Genomic DNA, 15212 nt, shown 5'->3' with positions numbered 1-15212 from the left:
GCTGCCTGAGCACAGCAATTTCATACAAAAGCACGCCCTCTGTAATGAGTAAATGGGTTCTGTGTGTGATGGATCTTTCCTGGCATGATTCTAACATCAGTGAGGATCAGAGAATGGGTAGAAGAGAGCAGGGAAATCTGATAACATTACTTTTATCTGGGATCAAAGAAGACTAAAGAAGAAGGTACTTATCATAATGCGTTATTGGTTTGTATACTCTTTTTACAGTTAGAAGAACTTCATGTGCTTGATCTCCTTAATGCCCATACAGAATGGATAGATTATGAAGTTATATCCCCAAGTTCAGAACAGGGAAGAAAGGATCGCTGAAGACAAATAACCCGATCAAGGCCGGAGAACGGTGGAGCCCAGAGTAGGGGCTTGAGAGCTCTGCTGTCCAGGATGGCAGCCACCAGCCACATGTGGTTACTGAACACTTGAATGCAGTGAGTCTCAGTTAAGTTGTGCGGTGAATGTAAAATACCCGCTCAAAGTTTTAGTACCAAAAAAAGGATATAACCTCCCTCCTGAATAATTTTTATATTGCCAACATGTTAAAATGGTAATATCTTGGATATGGTAGGCTGACATACCTTATTAAGTTAACACCACCTGTTCCTCTTAAACTTTTTTAATGTGGCTCCGAGAAAATTTGAAATTATATCCGTGGCCACATCTTGTTCTTACCAGACAACACCGGTCTAGATCTTAGTCAAGCGCACCCACGGGTATAGATTTTGAGCTGGACCTCAGACTACATGGAGGTGGAGGCATTTTAGGCAAACGAGTGAGAACTCAGGTGCAGACACTGAGAATGACGGGCTTCAGAGGAATGGCAGCTGGATGTCAGTTGGTAATAAGGCAGCAAAAGTGCCTGAAAATCCCACTGTGAAATACTGAGTAGAACGTAGTGGCATAGATGCTGTACTTCAGCTCAGAAAACTGGGTTTGAGCCTCCTGATACCAGCTCGCATGTGAATTTAGGCAGGTCTCATAATCTCTGTTTCCGTTGTTCTCTCTCTCTTTTATATTTCTCTTTTGGGAAAATGAGAGTTAAACTAGAAATCTTAAATGTTCTTCTCCTGATTCACATGCTCTAGGACTCTGAGGGGCCAGATTTAGTCTGTGTGAAGAGTGGGAGGGGTTGTGTGAGCAAGCACGGCCAAGGGCCCGTCAAGGTCAAGGCTGGATGTAGGGAGGTTACTCTGACAGGGGAGGGTAGACTGACCCAGACTGAAATGAGACCGGAAACAGGGTTACCTGAACCCAAGTTATCAACTAAAATAAACTTGAATTACGTGCATACCAGGAGGGCGAAGTGAAGTACCACCCAGACCACACCAAGCGACGTCACGAGCAGGTCGTATCGGTTTCTTCTGCTTTGCCAGAAACCGGCAGGTGACATTGCTATGATCTTCATCGTCACCTGGGGGAAGATAAGGAAGACAGTAAATAGAGGCTGAGTGTTCAGCATATATTTAAATGTGTGAACTTGAGGCACTTTTTTTTAAAGGATGTACAAACCAAAGAGAAGAATTTATTACCAAGAGATAGATACACAGATACAGATATATACATATAGATCTATCTATCTAAATTTTAAAGCTGGATAAGTTACAAATCTATATTCTCCAGACTCTTTTCTCCTTGTTTTAGGACTAGTTCTGATAGCAGGACATTTTTCTTCCTTAAGTGAAAGACCATAGATTTTGGGAAACATCAACCAGTACAGGGTGAAATAAGAATCTGCTTGTATTTCGAAGAAGACTGCCCTGGAAAGTGATATTATTATGGACTATATATTAAAATAATCCTGTCTGGGCCAACTCTCTTGGCTGCCACATTGCAGTTTGAGTCCCTGAATTACGGTGGTCTTTGCAGTTCAGTACAAAGACCTGAACTCACATAACCAGACAGGCCAACATCCAGACACAACAATCAACAGCAGTTAGCCTTTTCTGCTGTTAGACAAATCTGAAACATAAAGTGAAATCCTCATTCAAGTGAAGCACCACAGCCCAAAAAGGAAAATATGAGCATGCCACCCCCTCCCAAAAAAAGACTTCAAAAACAATGGAACACAGAGCTGCCAGTGAGTACTGTCAAAGGAGGCCACTGCTGTCCTTTGCGATGCCCACTGCAGCCCCCAGAGCCAGCTGGCTCATTGCCGTACCTCTAGAACGAAGATGAAGGTGAAAACAACCGACATTGTTGCTAAAGGAACCGTCACTGGGTCCTCCACGTCCCACTGTAAGAGAAACAGCACACTGGCCTTTGTCTGCATCCATCAGACACATCGAGACCTTCCCCTTTCTCTCATTAGAACATGACTGCGAATTTTAATTTTTTTACACTAAAAAACATAGACTGTGAACGGATATGGCCCCTTGCAATATTCTTGGAAGCACCATGAACAAACAAGTCCTTCCCAGAGTTTCAGCGTGAAAGAAAAGTACCTTGACGGACAGCAGCACCGACTGGGCCAGGACAAGCAATGCGATTGTCCTCTTAAAGAATGGATGCTGGGTTATGTCATACATCTTAGCTCTAAAACCATCATTATCTGCAAAAGAGAGGTTGAGGCAAGGGCATTTCAGACATAGGTCACATTTACTTTCTTGTCTTTCATTTCCTTTAATGCTCATTTTAAAACTCATTACTTTTTTCCCCCTATAGTTCAATCTATTGTGTGGTGTTTTGTAGGAATGGCTGGTTCTGAATATTTAAAACGACGGTGCATGACGCCGTCCGTATTGGAAGGAGAACCGCATCATTCAATTTCTGTCAGTTTAATACATTTCACTCATACGTTTAAAAGGCTAGCACAAATATATTTTATTTAAAAATTCATTTTTTCATTAGGGCTTATCCTGAGAGCACTGAAGCACAGCCTTTGGGTGGTTGATTTTAATAGCCTATGGAGAGATCTGTAGTTTGGAGCCTGTTTCTATATTAACTTATGCACAACCGCCTAGTGGCCTCACGATTATTATTTTAATTGAAATCTTAGACTCCTGGGGAATCATGAACACTGGTGCCCAACATGAATAAAATCAGAGCATCTTTGATACCCGGGCGAGGTGGGAGATGAAGAGGCTGTGCTATCTTCAGTCGGCTCTTCAGATCTTCCCATCTTCTCTGATCTACAGTCAGCAGAGCTGTCCCCTTAATAAACAAAGGAAAGCAGAAAAAGACCTTATGTCGTCTACTCCACACCAAGGACATTGCAAATGGGGTGGTAATACCAACAGGACTAATTTGGGGGTGTGAAATAAAGATATTCTTCAAATACCATGATGGTTCGATAGGCATGGTCAGAATTCTCAAATTTGGTCTTGAGAGGAGTCCTGAAAAGGGTGGCCTTCAACTGGCATCTTTGAACATGTATAATATTCAGGTTTGGGAAATCTAAAGAAGGTTCTCTACACAATCAAATTTTCAAAAAGGGATACCCACTCTAATAGCGGTTAATTTTCTTTCGTTTCATTGTGGGAAATGCTGCAGCAAAATCGGAGCTTGTCAATCTGTTACTTCTGGCTAAGGGAATTGTGTCCTTTTTTTTTTTTTTAAATCATTCTGATATATATAATCACAAAACTATTTTCAAGTGGTATGAAGTCACAGAACTTGCCTCTTAAAGAATTAATGCTGTGACAAATGGCTAAATTAGAGCAGATATTCTTTATTACATATATGTGAGTGTACATATATATACTTCATTAATATGCATATAAATATATTACATGAAATTTCATTATACTGTATTATAAAGGCAGAACTGGAAAAAAAAAAAAAACCACTCACCACCCACTCCCATTCTTCCTTTCTTTCTACAGAGCTAATTACTGTACTTCAAGGGTGTGTCCTCCGCATGATGTTTTCAGACTTTTGCTGTTTGTGTATATATTAATACATAAGAACATATTTGTTTTGAATTTTAAAAAGTTATATAAATGGTATCCAATCTGTACTTATTTATGTATTTTGTTTTTATCTTCACTGAACACTATGTTTTGCATACAACTAGACACTAGACCTAATTGGTTTAACTGCTCAGAGTATCCCACTGTACAAATATATCAGAAGTTAGGTTTATGTACCATAAAAATATTGTAATAAGCACACATATTCTTTCTCATGGTAAACATCTATGAGACTTTTTTGGTAGCATATCTTTAGGAGAGGAATGGCTGGCATTAGGAATTTATACATCTTTATGTTTGTCAGATACTGTGAAGTTGCTGTCCAAAGAAGAATAACCAAGAAAATTTGCTGCTAACAATCTCCAAGTGCTCATGTCCTAATATTCTTGCCAATACTTGACATTATCAGACATTTAAATTTGGCCATGATGGGTGGGAAATGTATCTACTTTAGTTTTAATATCAGTGAGATGAAACATTTTTTATGTGTGTAAATGGGGGAATGATTCCTGTTTCTTCCTACGTGAATTGCCTGTTCATAGTCTTTGCTCATTTTTGTATTTGGATATTTACTTTTAGATGTTTTATAGAAATTCTTAATATGTTCTGGATATTAATCTTCTGTCAGTTATGTCAGTCATATATATTTTCTCTTAGTCTTAGCTTACTTTTTTAAAAAACATTTTGCTTATCCTGTGTCTCATCTCTCAGAAACTTTTCATTTTAATGTAATCTAATCTATAAATTTCTTTCTTTATGGATTCCACTTTGTGGTTAAAGTCAAGAAATCCACAACTACTGCAGGGTCAAAAATAAATTCTACATGGTTGAAAATGGTTTTTCATAGCTAAGTCTTTCATTCTTCTGGAACTCATTTCTGGGTAGGCTGTGAGGTAGAGATCTCTGTTTAGTTTCTTCTATCTAGACACTCAATGACCCCAGCATCACTTATTGATGGTCTCATTTTCTCCACTGATTTGTTGGGCTACTTCTGTTTTATATACACCTGGTCCCTCCTGGGGCTTTTGGTTCTGTTTTGTAAGTTTAACTTTCTGTCCCTGTATCATTACCTATCCTGTTTGACTCACTATAGCTTGTTTATTTTCCTTTTCCACATTTTGTTCATGCTCAACTTTGAGAAAGGTTTTTCAATTTAATTTTTTTTAAAGAATCTGTTGTCATTCTTGAATATTTATAGTATCTTTGTTTTCTATATTATTAATTTTTGTCCTTATCTTTGTTACTTTCTTCCATTTTACTTTGTTGTTCTTATTATAATTTATTGGTTTGATATTTGACATATTACTAATAAATTAATCTTTGATTTTTCTTGAATATACCCTTAAAGTTGTAAATTTCCCTCTACTGATTTATCTGTATCTTGTGAGCTTTCATATATGATTTTTATAAATGATTTATCTAAATGTCTTATTTTCTATTCCGATTTCTTCAGTAACTCATAAATTATTTAGAATGTTGTCTTAACACCTTCAGCTTATGAGAGATTTTTGTTACCTTTTTTTGTTATTTTAGAGAATGCAGTCTGTACATCTTCAATTTTTTGGTAACTATTATTTTATGACCTTGTAAAGGGTACATTTTATACTTGAAAATTATTGGGGTCAGGGTTCTTTTTATGTCCAGTAGATCAAATGTTTTTATTGTATCAAATCTCATATTTTCTTTTTCTTTTCTGTCTATGAGTTTCTTAGAGAAATATGTTAATATCTTTCACTATGATTTTGGACTTGCTAGCTTTTTAAAATAATTTGGTTCGTTTTGCTTCATTTATTTTATGGTTCAGGAGTTCTATACTTTGCTACTGATTAGTTTTTTGTAATTATTTAATTACACTCTTTATTCCTAATAATGATATTTGTTTTAAATTAATTTTTCTGATATTAGTATTGCTAAACCACTTTTCTCACTAACTGCAAACAAATACTTTGGGTTCTTTGGGTGCAATATAATTCATATTATTCCTTTTTTTATACAAATTATTTTAGAAAGTTGAACTCTGAAATGATCCAAAAGAATAATAAGCATGGTGGTATCATCTGATCATTAATATCTGAAAACCTCTGAAAGTTAATTAGTGTGAAATTAAGTTTATTAATCAAACTGTTATCTCATAATCAAGAAATTAAAAATACATGTATTACTAGTACAGACTTTGAACTTTTTAGACAGGGTTCCATTTTCTAGGGAAGGCATAATTTTGCATAATTCTGAATTACGACCCCCAAATCTTGCCTTATTTCCCGTATCTTCACAGTTCCCTATTGCCTATAGATTTGGAAATCTGCTTACATACCTTTGGGTATGACCATTAGAGTGTGAGCTCCATGAGGGCAGAAATCTTTATGTGTTTAGTGTTAAGTTTGTGTGTTTAGCTCCTTGTGTCCCCAGCATCAAGAGCAGTGTCTGGCACCTGTAAGTGCTCAAAGAAATCTGTCGAATGACTGAATGATAAGTGAATTAATGCTCTTATATAGCAGCTCACGTGCTACCCTCTGAAAAGCTTACAGGAAAAAAAAATCTCTTCTAAATGGTTCATATAATTCAGAAATTTGGATCTCCAATTAAATTACCAAGTTTGTAATGTCTGGTAACATGATTTCTTCTACTTTTCCTCTTCCTCTAACGACCCACCTGAGCTTATGGCCACGTTCCCCTTACCCAAGCCAGATGCTTCTTTCTTCCCTCAGAACAGAAATACAACCAGTACTGTGAGTAAACCTCCTGACGCTCTGCTTACTTAGCCATTCCTCTAAGTTCAAGAGCTGCGATTGATTATATATTCGTCTCTGGACGCTGAACGTCTTCTATGTTGTTTCATTTATGTCATTGATTTGATTCTCCTAAAAGCAGGCGTCTGCTCAGAGGGCCTAGCATGGTGTTCTGAGCGCGCAGAGCCTAAGCGCTCTGTGAACAACTGATTGGCTTCTCTCTTGTTCAGAAATTCCCGGTGTCTGCTCCAGCGCAAGGCTCAAAGGCATCCAAAGAGACCTATCTTCCTCCTTCTGCTTGGCATTAAATTGAACACTCTGTAGGGCTTAAAGACACTCATTTATGAATGTGTTATAGTAAAATAGGGGGCTGGGCAATATGATCTCTCTCTAAACTTCTTTCTTACTCTAAAATCCCATGTTTCTGTGGGTCGGAGTGGTGGTGGGGCCCAAAGGGGGGATTTTTAAGTCCCACCCTTTGAAAGCCTGGACGAAATGACATCCTCATTAGGCGCACATCAAAGGTGGCAACTGACTGAGTAGCTGGAACCACACACGTGGAGCCTGGGGGGCCGGGAACGATAAGGTCCCAGGCGCAGCTGCCCTCGCCAGTGGGCTCTGATGTGCCTGCGTGCGAGTCGGTGGAGCCCTGAATCCCAGGAGCAGCTCGGTGCTGTGCAGCGCGTGCAGCTTTCGCTCACCGCAGAGCAACGGTGGACATTTTTATACTCGAAAGGGGAGACTCTCAGACCCTGCAGAGTCGGCACCACTTCTGAATTCTGATCCCGGGGTTTTCTACACCTTATAAGCCCCAGACAAGTTCTGTCACCTCTGTAAGCTGTTTTCACTTCCACTGTGCATTTCAGAGTCGTGAGAATTGAAAGCAGTGTATGTAAACCTTAGTGCATAGTAAGTGCCCAAAAGCTGTATGCACCTCAAGTATTAGGATTCCAGAAGACTGACCCTTACATAATAGAGGGCATATCAGCCATGTCCAGAAGAACGATGTCGAATGTTCTCCCCCAAACTCACTTTCTGACAGGAAACTATGCTTGCTGTTTTCCCATTTGTGAGCTCTCGTACCGATCATTAGAACTGTTAGGATCTCAGCATGCTCCCCGAGTTCATAAAGTACGTAAAGTTTTTCTATGAAATTAGAAAATCTTTTTATTCAATGAATTAGGATTGAACATTTTCTACTGCACTCCCAACCCCATCAAAATGCTGAGCTCACCTCTGGAGTTACAAAGAAGCATCCAATTTACATTGTGTGCAAGTAACATTACCTGCAATCAGCGCGCCCCTTAGCTGAGCCATTGTATTTTCATAACTTGCTGCACCTCCTTTCCGCTTGAACAATAGGAGATGTGCCTTTCAGTTGTCAGCAAATTAATGACACCATTACCCAAAGGGGAAATTCAACGAGAGAACCGTACTCTTAAATAATGTGCCTGAAAGGCAGCAATGAGGTAGCTTGTAAAATAGTTACGGATTATTTACACCAGTCACATTATGGTTGACTGCGACTTCACGCCGTGGGAGGAAAAGAGAGCTCAAAGCAAGTGGCTAGAACAGAATAAACTCTGCGGTATTCAAACCAAGAATGCTTACCTTGTTTTCATTGAAATTAGCAATAACTACTCCAACAAAAAGGGTCAGTCCAATCATGCAACCCAGGAATACAAAAACATGAATATAGATCCCATGCATCTGTATAAATGAAAAATACGGTTATTCATCAAAGCAAAGGAAAGCAGCTGTCGAGCAGTCAAAGGATTGCATGTGCTTGCTTACCGGCCCCACACGATGAATAATAACATCCCTCACTTCCACCCAGCCTTTCAGGGAGAGCACTTCAAACAACGCCAGCATAGCATTTCCCACATTGTCAAAATTAAAATTCCGAGGATTTGCCCTGCAAGTCAGAAAGAGGAATGCTCTGTGAAATTCAGAGGAGAAGCACCCGAGGGCAAATATCCTGTAGCTCTTTCCGGTTTGGGGTTGGGGGGTAATGTTTACCATTTGGAAGGATGGGATGGCATTCGTTTGCTCAATCACAAAAATACATGAATGTCTTATAATACCTTAAAATGTAATTAGTTACTAGGTGATAATGGGGCGTTCTTAGTGGGAGACAACAAAGGGCAACAAACTCAACTTCTAGCTCTAGATGTTCTGCGACGTTTCTGGCTCGTCTTGATAATACCGAGGGCTGGAAACACACTTTTTAGTTACAAACTGCATGGGGGATTCTCACAAAGGGATGCTGGAGTCTGGGTGTGAATTTTTTTCTTAAAGATTTATTTATTTATTTTAGAGAGAGAGAGAGAGAGAGAGTGGGGGGTGGGGCAGAGGGAGACGGAGAGAGAGAATCTCAAGCAGACTTCCAGCTGAGCATGGAGCCTGACATGGGGCTCGATCTCACGATCCTGAGATCATGACCTGAGCCGAAACCAAGAATCTGAGGCTCAAATGACTGAGCCACCCAGGCGCCCCTGGGTGTGAATTTTGCAATAGTTTTACAACTGAAAACTCTTCTAAAGGTATAAATTACAATTCCTGATGTTAATATAGAAAGTGTAAAAAGAGTAGAATCTGGACACTTTCCTCAATTCTTGACATTATGGGGATATCACGCTGTAAAGTAGTGACGCAATTAGAGGTCACTGAGTGGCAAGAGGTGTTTGCTCATAGCCTAGATGTTTCCAGAACGTTCTCTTCTAGTGGGATTTTTTTTCTCTCATTGCCTCTGGGTGTTCTCAACAGAGACTTCTTGTAGACCTCAGCACTGCAGTATGCTGTCTACACCCACAGTTGATTCCTGATTTCTAAAACACTGTCTATACTATTAATTTTTTTGGAAGGGGGATGACTCATTTCTTGTTTTTCTGACATTTTACTTTTTTCTTCCCACGAACAAAAGTGATCTTTTCTATATATTATATCTCCCTTACTCATTACGGGTCTTAGCTAACATTTTTGTTGTCAGTAGAAAGATTTCAGTGTTTTTCTCTTTTCTTCCTTATTAGACTATTGAAAATAATTACAAGATCTAGACAACTACACACTGGAAAGTCATGACTATCACTGTATTTCCTGAATTTGATGAAGAATTGGATCTGGCACTGCTAAGAAGAGTAAGCCTACAGAAGCCTAGCCAAATTATAATTTGATCATTTCTTTTTCCTGCTAGTTCATTTATCAAAATTTAACCTTCACAGAAGGCAACACTCTGGGGAAAACCTGGGTTAGTATTTTTCTACCATCGTTTATATATATATATATATATATATATATATATATATATATATATATATATATAAAATCATAGAAACAATCATGCAATGCACCTTTATAGGTTTTCTTGTTTAAAATATATTAAAACAGTAAATAAAGGGGATCTAATAAAAAGCCATACAGCTAAATTGACTTGCTCCTAAAGGTTTAAGGCTGATTGGTAGAAACGTTTTCCATATAGTGCGAAAGCCCCACTCAGAAATTCCTATTTTGGGATTCTGATTTATATTTTTTAAGTATGAAAGTACAAGCATATTCTCTTAGATTTTTCCAACATCATTTCCTTTGGGGGTTTCAATTAAATTTAATATATTTTACAGCAGACAGAAGCTGTAAGGATTCTGCAGATGCCACAGTTTTCTTGAATAAGGATTTTTTTTTTTAAGCCAAGCAAGCCAGGACTCAGATCTGATGTTGAACTTTCTTACCCATCCATTTTCTTTATGTAAAAGTGCTTTTTTAGCTGAATTTGCAGCAACCCAAAGTACTTTCATGTTCCATATCTTTTAGAAGTTAGAATATGTTAAAAATACACTTTCAGGCTAAACCAAGAAAAATAAAATGGAGAATTATAAGCTTAAATAGTTGGAAGAATACATTGTATTAAAAAAATAAGTATCCATTTTAATCATCTAAGATGTTTGTGTATGCTTTGTTCATGTTATTAAAATTGGAAAGTTTAAAACTTTACCTATCACTACAGAGGACTTCAGTAAATCCCAAACACAATCCATTATTGTCAGTTTTCCTGGTGTCCTTCCTTGATTTGGAAGCCTGTTTAAATATAATCTTTTCTGGTTAATTTAAAAAAATATTATAATATTGTTTATCCAATTCAGAAAACTAAGATGTGGGTTCTAACCTCACAATTTTATTAATCTTCTGCCTCCCAGTGAAAAGTGCTCCAAGGTCCCAAGGTCATGATAAGGAGGTCGCTCCTCCTCTGGAAGAATTGGGTCCCCAGGAGGAGAGGAGCTCAGCCTGTGACCTTGGGTGGAGAAATGCAAGGGATGGCATCGTCCAAAATGACCCTTCCAAGACCCTGGAGGTAGTCATATTTCTGTTAAACTTAAAAAAGTAAGGAAGTGGTGCCTGGGTGGGTCAGTTGGTTAAGCATCTGACTCTTCATTTTGGCTCAGGCATGATCTCAGGGTCGTGAGATGGAGCCCCACGTTGGGCTCCACGCTCAGTGGGGAGTCTACTTGTCTCCCTCTGCTCCTCCCCCTGGTTGTGCATGCACTCTCTCTTAAATGAAATCTTAAAAAAAAAAAACCAAAAAACAAAAGTTAAGGTAGACTTATATTCTTTATATTCTTTTCCTTGAAGAGCATACTCAAATTGTTTGGGCTGTAGACTCTACAAAATCTGATCTGATCTTCTTCTGCCTAGAATGTGTCACCGTATAACTTCAAATTATCTAGGGGCAAACTCCAGGTAAGCTTGCAGTGAACTCAGGGGCTTACTTACATAGCATCAAATCTTTAGCATATTGGATTACGTTATTTGTAATATTAATTTATGTTCCGCACTACACTTCAAGGTCCTAGGGGTTGGGGGCCACAGCTTGTCCCCAGTGACAGAGTAATGTCTGGAGATCAGAAAGCACTCCATAAATATATTTATTGAAACTGAGTAGTTTTTTGATATTTCTCTCATGTATTCCATTTTCCTATGTCCTAGGCCTCTGCTTAAAACAAAACACACTATATTAAAATATATATGTTTTACACTTTTTACCAAGGTAATTTTTATCTCCTCAAGTCTGAGTGATTCAGAAGAAAATGAATGTATTCATCTGAACAGGGAATATAGAAGCCTGACTGTCTCATGAATTAGGTAGTGCATATTTATGTCCTTCCTAATTATAATTATCAAAGAATTCCCCAATGCCAATTCCCCAGATATAAGTTATTTTCTTAGTCATAAATTTGCCAATATAAAATTATAACATTTCTGCTTCTAACCTTGATGAGCCTACTAAAGAAGGAAAATGTGAAAATCATCACGGTTACATCATGTTTGACAGAAGATTTTTATTTCCCTAAAACTAACCCACGTCACAATATTCTGAACAAATGGAAAAGCCCTACTGTAATGGTATTCAAGTGACGCCTCCTCTATCAGCTTATGCTTTTAAAGTGCTGTCAAACTTGAAAACCCTAATAATAACTTACATGAAATACTGCATGTCAGTTCATTTGAATTTCTAAAATCACAGGTAGCTGGTTTTATGGAACAGGCTGAATGCCAGAGCGTGTGGTTGGAACCAGGTTTACTTTTCTCCCAACACTGCCTTCTAGAGGGTTCTAGCTCCCTTCCTGACATCGTGGAGATCCCAAAGCTTTTTGGTCACTTTCAGTTATATAAGATGAGTCTCATTCTAAAAAGCCCACTCCGTTCTACATCAAACCTCTGTTCTCATGACCTGTACGAGAACCCCTTCCTTAGCCACTCAGCCTGATCCGTGGCTTGAGGAGGAAAGGGCACAGGCCACTCTGTCTCCTCCTCCCCTTCAGGCCACCATCTGATTCTTACAAGATGGGCGTGTGATGCAGTTGGACTTAGAAATGGAATTCAAGTCCATGTATCTTACACTGGTGGACACTGGCCATTGCTGCTCTGGTCCCACAGCTATTCTTTTCACTGAGCGTGTTGTCTGCCATGTTCCTACCTTCTGTAAACTTGATACTTTAACATCTGTCCTACATGCTTATGATGGGCACACTTCACTCTGGACAGCTCGATAAAATACCCAAATCACCCTGCCTTGGCCTCCTACGTCCCTCATCACCCTCCCACCTCCTTGGGAGGAGTTGTTTTTAGGGCTTGCTTTTCAAACACAGACCAACCAACCCAGAGTCCACAGCCCCAACTACCTCCTTTATCAGCTTCCACACTCCAGGCCACCATCCCCCTGCCCTAATCGCCAGGTACCAGATCACTAGGAACAGCCCCCGTGTCCGAGAGCTCACTGAAGTTCCTCAATGAGCCAATCCTCAGCCTGTCTGCCCCGACTCACCCATTCCAACTCAGGGAAACCACAATAAAGGCTCCTGCCCACAGTTCCCCTGCGCCTCGTGACTGACCCTGGTGCTTCCCCAGGGGTGTGGCCCCCCCATCGTCTTGGGAGCTATGAGTAACAAACTAGCTCTTCCTTGGTAATTGTCCCTTGATCTGTTGGCTCTACTATACCTCAGATTTTCTATTAATAGACTGTATTTTGAAACACTCCCCAGCGTGAGGGTGCCCACTGTGTCATTCCTGCTGAGGGTCATCTTTGCGTGATTCCTCAGTTCTCGTTCCTGGAAACTTCCCCACAGCCCCTCCGGGAGGAGCACCCTCTCCCCAACACATAGCCCTTTGCAGCAGAGTTCCATCAAGATGGCTCAGATCAGGTGGCCCCAGGCACTGATGACTTGGAGCCTCCAGGAACACCCAACACCCTTGCCCTGACAGATGGTGAAGGGCAGCTTGCCTACGCGAGCGTCTCTTCTCGCCTTGCCGGTCTCCGACATGAAGCAGTCCCCATGGGGGGCCTCACTTGGCTGAGGAGGCAAGCACCCCTGACCTCCTCCCACAGCGAAGGGAGAGAAGCCACAGCACTGTCTACTGAATTCATTCACTTCCATGACCCTGTCTCTGAGCGTAGTGTTTCCTTTTACAGGAGCTGGGTGATGGAGGTGGACAATCTTTTAGTCAGTGCTGCTGGGACTGGCATGTTGCTCCCTTTGGAATATAATCAAACTTTATCTCCTAGTGACCTCAGCTTTGAGGATTTGCCAAAATTCCAAAACAGTAGGAAAAAAAATCTCATTTGATATCTTGATATGAATAAATTATGTATGGTATAATATGCATTTTCACCTCACAAAAAATAAACTCTTTATGCTTCTTTAATATTTTATTTTAATGTAAATTAGACTGCTTTTCTAGTAAGCACTAGGATAAGGGTATCTCCATGTGTTGTGTACTTCCCTCTCCGGCTCAAGCCACACATCCAAATTCATCTTTTTTTTTTTCATAATTCTTCAGTATTTAAACAAATTAAAACCCAGTATAAATTGTACTGAATTGTTTATAAAATCGAATTTCACATTAGAGAAATGCCAAAGCTGGTAACAATGAGTCCTAAGCGTACAACTGGGTGCAATGCAATTTCTTTGAAAGAGTGCTGACATTTCATAGAGCGCACAAATTGTGACAAAACAGTCGTCACTGTGGCTCACTTGTTATTCTAAGAGGGAAAATGAAATAAAAAGAAAACAGAGGACTACTTAAAAGGACAAATGAAGTTAATAGGACACTCAGTTCATCAATGAAGCCTACTGAGAGATTTCATTCATGGTCATTAGTAAACTGGATGAGAAAGAAGGTACTAGGCACTTCTAGCTTTGATGTAAATGCTTTGAAAACTCATTTTCAAGAAAAATGAATTTTAAAGAGAAAGTTAGATATAATCATTTGTGTTCCTGATTATTCCTTTCCAGTGTTTCCATAATGGAAATCCTTCAATGTAAATGGGTTTTAAAATGGAAACAGCTTTACGATTTGGGCTTCTCTACAACTATTATGAGGATATCAGATTCTCCCTTAAAGATATAAACTCAGGATGAGTTTAGTTTAATTTGATAGAAAATCTTTGTCTTTTAAGCCTCACTAACTTCCAATGCCATGTGAATCGAGATACACACTTCAAAGTATTAGAAAAATACTGGGGTGATAATCCCTTAGTTCCATGAAGCAACACGGGACTCAGTGTGCCACTTACTCACTCATTTCCTGTATTTTTGCATCCTGTGGTAATTCAGTGCTTTGCCTTGTATTCCTTAAAATCATCTTGGCACCTTTAGCAAAATTACTTTTCATGCCATATTATATTGATTTAAAACCTTATACTGACAAATATAGCATTCTTCAGGATCTTTTTCTGATATGCTTACCAAACACGGGGCACCCAAAATCCAGGCTTTTTCTCTCCAGGTCTTAATTTTAAATTTAAGTTCTTGGACACACTTACATTAATTCTGAATATGCCATTACAATCTTCCTAAAATAGGAAAAAAAAAAAAAAGGAGGTGAGGGTGCCTAGTCAGACAATGAACACCTAAAAGATCAAAGATAAGAAACACTTTTAACCTAGAATAGCAAAGGTTTTTTATGTGACAACAGTGATGTGCACAGCCACCCAGCAAACAGGGACAAGGACTGCAGAAGTGAGTAGTAAAAGTTCGCGCTGGAAACATTCACAAGTAGGCAAAGGATC

The 15212-nt window shown here is 39.2% G+C and overlaps 1 protein-coding gene across 3 annotated transcripts in view; it reads right to left on the bottom strand.

The window, feature by feature from the left end:
* NALCN (sodium leak channel, non-selective) overlaps window positions 1-15212 on the bottom strand; it is a 307920-nt gene that overhangs the window by 18210 nt on the left and 274498 nt on the right. For all 3 annotated transcript variants that reach the window (XM_087865000.1, XM_045812791.2, XM_087864999.1), the window contains 7 exons: window positions 14890-14996; window positions 8447-8567; window positions 8264-8362; window positions 3072-3165; window positions 2457-2563; window positions 2174-2248; window positions 1307-1426 (listed from right to left, as the gene is read on the bottom strand). In XM_087865000.1, the coding sequence (XP_087721126.1) occupies window positions 1307-1426; window positions 2174-2248; window positions 2457-2563; window positions 3072-3165; window positions 8264-8362; window positions 8447-8567; window positions 14890-14996 (723 nt within the window). The remainder of the gene's footprint in view (window positions 1-1306; window positions 1427-2173; window positions 2249-2456; window positions 2564-3071; window positions 3166-8263; window positions 8363-8446; window positions 8568-14889; window positions 14997-15212) is intronic.

The sequence above is a fragment of the Ursus americanus genome, chromosome 10 (assembly GCF_024610735.1).
Source record: "Ursus americanus isolate L20-20 chromosome 10, mUrsAme1.1.p, whole genome shotgun sequence".
NCBI lineage: Eukaryota > Metazoa > Chordata > Mammalia > Carnivora > Ursidae > Ursus > Ursus americanus.
This window is presented reverse-complemented; position numbering and strand designations above follow the sequence as displayed.